The sequence below is a fragment of the Gadus chalcogrammus genome, chromosome 15 (assembly GCF_026213295.1).
Source record: "Gadus chalcogrammus isolate NIFS_2021 chromosome 15, NIFS_Gcha_1.0, whole genome shotgun sequence".
Lineage (NCBI taxonomy): Eukaryota > Metazoa > Chordata > Actinopteri > Gadiformes > Gadidae > Gadus > Gadus chalcogrammus.
The window spans coordinates 28485456-28491257 of record NC_079426.1 but is presented as its reverse complement, the minus strand read 5'-3'; the positions used below and the strand labels follow the sequence as shown (position 1 = coordinate 28491257).

The following is a 5802-nucleotide window of genomic DNA, read 5'->3' as shown; positions in this document are numbered from 1 at the left end:
GTTTTGAGGGCAGATTTAAAAGAAGAGAGGGTTGGAGAGACTTTGATGTGGGAGGGGAGTGAATTCCAAAGGGTGGGGGCAGCAACTGAGAAGGCCCGATCATCCCAAGTCCGTCGCTCAGTCCGTGGAACTTGTAGCAGGTTGGCAGAATTGGACCTGAGGAATCGGGAGGGGGCGTGGTGATGGAGAAGGTCGGCAAGGTAGGGGGGGCTAGGCTGTTGAGGGCCTTGTAGGTGATGAGTACGATTTTGTAGTTGATTCTGTGTTTAATTGGAAGCCAATGGAGTTCACGGAGGACAGGTGTGATGTGTTCTCTGGAGCGGGTACCAGTGAGGAGGCGTGCAGCTGAGTTCTAGACATATTGAAGTTTTTTGAGGACTTTGTTGGTGGTGCCGTAGAGAAGACCATTGCAGTAGTCAAGCCTGGATGAAATGAAAGCGTGGATGAGTGTCGCAGCAGCGGTAGTTGACAGGTTGGGGCGGAGGCGGGCGATGTTTTGGAGGTGGAAAAAGGCAGTTTTGGTAATATGGTTAACATGGGGGAGGAAGGAGAGAGTGGGGTCCAGGATAACTCTAAGGTTACGGATTTTGGTGGAGGGGGTGATGGTGGAGCCGTCAATGTTAAGGGTGAAGTTCAGAGTGGAGTGAGTGAGGGTGTCAGGACCAATGATGAGGATTTCGGATTTGTTGGAGTTGAGTTTGAGAAAGCTGTTTTGCATCCAGGTCTTGATGTCAGTCAAACAGTTGGAGAGGGATTTAAACTGTAAATGCCTTTGCTACAGGTTATGCAGTTATAATTATAATAAATTATCCATTCAACTATTTTTTACTATCCCAAATATTGAGCATTACTTTCAGAACAATGTTTTGTTCATGCTGAATTCAGTGTGAACTCACTTTTTACTACTACTCTTAAGTGCTACTTGGGTTTAAATTCTAAAGTTGCTAGAAGTACAGATCAAACCCAGAGCATATTACCTTGAGGTCTGAAAAAGGATTAGAAAATTGAATCCAAAAGTAAACATACAAACTGCAGATGGATGCAACAGAGCAGTGGAGCCCTGCTCTGGTGGTGACATTAGAATGGTGTAATGTCATAGCAAAGAATGCAGCTTCCAACATAAAGCGCAATGACATTATATACATTGTTTTGAGAAAGAATACAATAAGCAGCCCATGAAATTGTGTATTTATTTTAAGTTTGACCTTGGATTATAGTAGGAACAACAATGTTATTACCACCAACAACTTTTTCCAAATATAAGATTAGTGTCTTATGTTTGTAACTGGAGTTTCAGTCTTTACTAGAGTAAGGCCTAGTTGGAAATAGTGACCTGCCTCAACCATATGATTGTTTCAGGCCTAATAGGCCAACCTCTACTCACCTGGTGTGATCAACCGTGTAGTTAGTGAGATTTTTTCAGTAAGTCTTTGAGTTCTTTTGCATGCTTGAGTTTAAGGTCCGATAGGCAGGAGCCGCCAAGTCAATCAAAGAAAAGACCATCAATTACGCATTAAAAAACTACTTCAACTCAATTGAAAGTATCTAGCAGTCTTGCACAAATTGCAAAATTACAATGTTGTCATAAGAATTGGAGTTATTGTATGTAAAATTGAGGTTTATTAAATACATATTTAAGAAGCTATATTGATGTTATTTAAAATGTGAACATTAATAATCAAAAAAAGCCACTTAATGATTATTTTATAAGCTAGTAGTCGTTTAGCAGTATGAGCATTACAATGAGCGATATCTCTAGGACGCAGCCGTCAACATCAGCTGCTGCCCACATGGAGCTCCATGGGGAATTGCCTCCAGCCCATAGAAGAGGTTACACAGGGCCAGAGCTGTCCCTCCCCTGTTTCACCCAATCTTTGTGGTCCATGACAACATCCACCTTGTTCTCTGACTGTTGTCGTGTTCCAGTATTAGCTGGAACACTAATTAGTGTTCATGACGCGCTCAACTATTGTTCTTCATCAGTCTTTCTTTCTTTCTTTCTCTACAAACTTTGGTACCTATCTCCTTTCATATTCAGAATAGCTTTGAATCATGTGCTTCTTTTCAGATTTTTTGAATATTTTAAACATTTTAAGATATTCTACTTTTAAAGTATTAGCTTTTTTTTTTACCATGGGAGTCAATGGGAGGACTCTGGTACTTCAACTGGAGGAGTGGACTGCCATGGATGTGCAGGTTTACTCCATTTAGACTTTTGAACTTTTGTTCAAATCCCTTCACTTTATTTAAGCCATTTAACATTTCTTTATGTCTTAATCTATGTGGCTTTATTAAAAAAATATTTTCAACCTCACTTTGTACTACAGCACGCCGGGATATCCTAAAGGGCGAGCAAGTGCTCAGGATTGCCAGGCCACCTCTCTCATATCAAGGAACAGAAGCCACAGAGAGACACATTGACCCAGTCTGCACGTTTCTAGTGTCCAGTGAGAGCAAAGGTAAAGTTTTTGAAAACAACACTATATTTCAGGAGTATTCAGAAGCCCAAGCTCTTATAGCCATTAATATTTTCTTGCTCTTAAGCCAGAGCAGCATATCCAACGCTTATACAAAGACGGTACTAAAAAAAGTAACTAAAAGTTGGCATGGATCGTTACCATCGGGATAACACGCCCCCCTCTGTCCTTAAACTCTCAGCCAAAAACAAATGCATATAATATAAAGGGAACGAAGTGGGTAGCGCAGGCCAGCGGTAGCGCATGCGCTGTCAACAGCAGTTGAAAGCCGTCAACAGTAGTAACGCACTCCTAAACGTTGGCATGGCTGAGGGGAAACGAGCTAAGACCTACCATTTTCACCCTGAGTGGGAGGAAGATTATTGATTATTGTAGTAGGGCAGCCTTCAGGTCATTTAATGAGATTATTTTTTGCGCATTCCATCAATCAGAAGGATCCACTAAAGCTATAGGAACAGCTGAGGGAATTTGTTTGCAAAAACTGAAGGCTACCTGCTCAAGCGCTCATATTTGACACTGCCAGTGTCATCCATCCCATATCTGAGAAGTAACCATATGGCCTCCAGGAAAAGTGGAACCTCACCTTCCAAAGGTAGATTTACAAACTCACGTTACAGTGTTCAATTCAACTGTTTTGGTTAGTCAGCTCAGATATTGTGTTGACATTTGATGTGTGGTCAAGCTGTCCCATTCCCCAAATCCAAGAAGAGTGAATGTAACGCACAGCCAATGAAAACAGGCTCTTCTTTTACTTTGTAAAACATTTGCATTATATATAATATAATGTAAAATTTGTTAATGATTATTTACACACTTGACATATGTACAAGGAAGACGGATTCAGAAGTTATTTCTTAAAAAACACAAAATGTCTATTTGAATGCAATGTTTTACAGGTTATGAGGATGGGGCTCGTCTTTGAGGACCCAGGGACGTTTGTTGAGTTTAAGATGATGCTTTCATCCCAGTATGAGGGACCCTCACAGGAAGTTGTGGTTGCAATGTCTCCCGCTTCAGGCAATGTGCGGTCAGATGACAACAAACTGTTGAAGCAGGAAATTCCTGCCATATCCTGAGTACCGCAAAATCAGAAAAACATTTATTTCTAATTTCTTAATGATTTGGGTCCTTTAATATAACAAAACCTCACTCTTCTGATTTTAATTTAGACAAAATTACTCTTCTTCTGTGCTATGCGTCAAAGGTCCATGGTCAGCTTTTTAAATGTTGTTGATTTTCTGCAGGGTGTAACAATTCAAACAGTTCGGCTCTAGGTCTGGATGGGGATGTTGTTCTATGCATGTAGGGGAGCCTGGTTACGTTGTGATACAACCTAATAAGGAAAATAAGTGAATTAGAAAAAATGCAGTTTTACAATAGAAAAAATAACTTATTCGGCAACATGTTTGCATTGGGCAAGTGTTGATCTAGGAAGCAACAAACATATCACACACACACACACTTAGAAGGTTCAATATAAACAACACTGTACAAGGTATTTACAAGGCCTAGTTGTACGCACTGCATGCAGACTCTCAAATCCATCACATCATGCTGCTAGCAAAAAAAAAACCTCTTACTTAGAGAGGGTCAATACTGAATAAGTGGGAAAACGGTGTGTGGCTTCAGTTTGTCTGCACCGCTCAAGTCCTTGAGTGACACCACCACCAAGCATCCAAGGACCTCGGCACGTAGCTTCTTCATCAGTTCGCATGCAGCAAACAGGGTCCCTTGTAAAACCGAACATAGATGGCAGACAACCAAAACATTTAAAACAGTTGTGTTTCATGTTTGGTGCATGTTCATTTATCCATATGGTAGCGATGGATTGTTAAATTCTACTTTTAAAAACACAGAAATAAACAACGTCAACATTTCATTAAAACATATTTTCTCACCTCCAGTGGCCAAAAGATCATCAATAAGAATAACTTTCTGTCCAGGGGACACAGAATCTTCCTGAACTTCAGCCTCAGCCTATGTTGGAAACAAAACATTATCTTACCAATAAAGTCACTCACATAGAGGGAGGGGGAACCTAATTATTCTTGTCTAACTGAACATGTAAATCATCAAGTATCCTTATTTATAGTACATAAATAGTAGGCTCTAAAGTATGGTGGATACCAAAATAATACTTACATAATGACTACATTTATACCATCAACGTGAATAATGTGTTCGGTTGAATAATCATTAAGCTGGGAACATCCAAGTCTGCCTTACCGTGCCATACTCCAACGTGTACGCCACAGACACAGTAGGCCCTGGCAGCTTGCCTTTCTTCCTCACCATAACAAAGCCTACTCCTAACCTCTGTGCCAGAAGAGGACCGAAGAGGAACCCACGAGCATCAATACCTGTGGTAAAATAAGTTTAACATTGTATTAATCTGATTAAACAATGCTCTGTGAGAGATTAATAACCCTATTGAAATAAATATTGATTTAATTGTTGGAAATGGTGTTAGTAAAGAGTTAAAATTAGTTGTGGGATTTTTGGGTTTCTGACAATTTATAGAAATTGAATCAAGCACCGGGTCGAATTTACCAAAGATGAGCAGGGGGGTTAAGGGAGGTGTATGTGTGGCGACATGACGGCTACTTACCAACTATCAGATCAACAACCGGGTGGCACTCTAGGACGTGTTGTTCAAACAGATCGATCACTGCTGTCAGTGCTGCTGGACTTTTCATTATAGGGCAAATATCTCTGCAAATTAAACACATCATGTTTCGAACACACGATATTAGCCTCACACATAACGTAAGACTACATAGATTAATCAGCAATGGTCTAATTTACGTTATATAACACTTATTATTTATTTAACCGTTATTACACTAGATAGCAACTCAAATGTACGCACCTGAAGAGAATCCCTTCACTTGGGAAGTCGGGGAACGGTCGGATACATCTGCTGATTAGATCCAACTTTGATTCCTCCTTACTTTCTGCCATTTTCACACTGAGGCACTTCCAGATCCGAGCGGAAAGCGTGTCGGATGCGCATGCGTGTTCTCCATCCGGGCTCGGGGCTCGATTATGTTTCCTTGTGCTCCTCGATTGACCGCCACTTTTTGAAACCAGTGTTAGATTTTGTTATCTATGGATATGTAGGTATAAGAAGAGACAGGAGTGAAGGTGAAGGGGTTGGTGGAGGGTGTGTAACATTTATCAAGCAAGGTATATCATACAGGGTATTAGATATTGGAACGGAACAAGAGTATATAGTGGTGGAGGTATGGGAGGGGGGAGAGGAGTTTGTTGTTGTTAATTACTATAATCCATGTCAAAGGTTAGAGAATGATAAACTAGTTAGGAT

General features: G+C 40.6%; 1 protein-coding gene across 1 annotated transcript; it reads right to left on the bottom strand.

Annotated features, from left to right (window-relative positions):
• Nucleotides 1-3207: 3207 nt before the first annotated feature.
• aprt (adenine phosphoribosyltransferase) lies at nucleotides 3208-5487 on the bottom strand. Its single transcript, XM_056609269.1, has 6 exons — nucleotides 5347-5487; nucleotides 5086-5189; nucleotides 4704-4837; nucleotides 4376-4454; nucleotides 4058-4207; nucleotides 3208-3810 (listed from the first exon to the last, which is right to left on the bottom strand). The coding sequence occupies exons 1-5, from the start codon at nucleotides 5436-5438 to the stop codon at nucleotides 4068-4070; spliced, it is 549 nt and encodes a 182-aa protein (XP_056465244.1). The 5' UTR covers nucleotides 5439-5487; the 3' UTR covers nucleotides 3208-3810; nucleotides 4058-4067.
• Nucleotides 5488-5802: the final 315 nt, after the last annotated feature.

Excerpts from the sequence above, each read along its gene's own strand:
- aprt (XM_056609269.1), bottom strand. The coding sequence starts at position 5,438 with ATGGCAGAAAGTAAGGAGGAATCAAAGTTGGATCTAATCAGCAGATGT. Across the intron at positions 4,455-4,703 it reads ACACGTTGGAGTATGGCACG|GCTGAGGCTGAAGTTCAGGA; the intron begins GTAAGGCAGACT and ends TTTCCAACATAG. Across the intron at positions 4,208-4,375 it reads TGATCTTTTGGCCACTGGAG|GGACCCTGTTTGCTGCATGC; the intron begins GTGAGAAAATAT and ends CGGTTTTACAAG.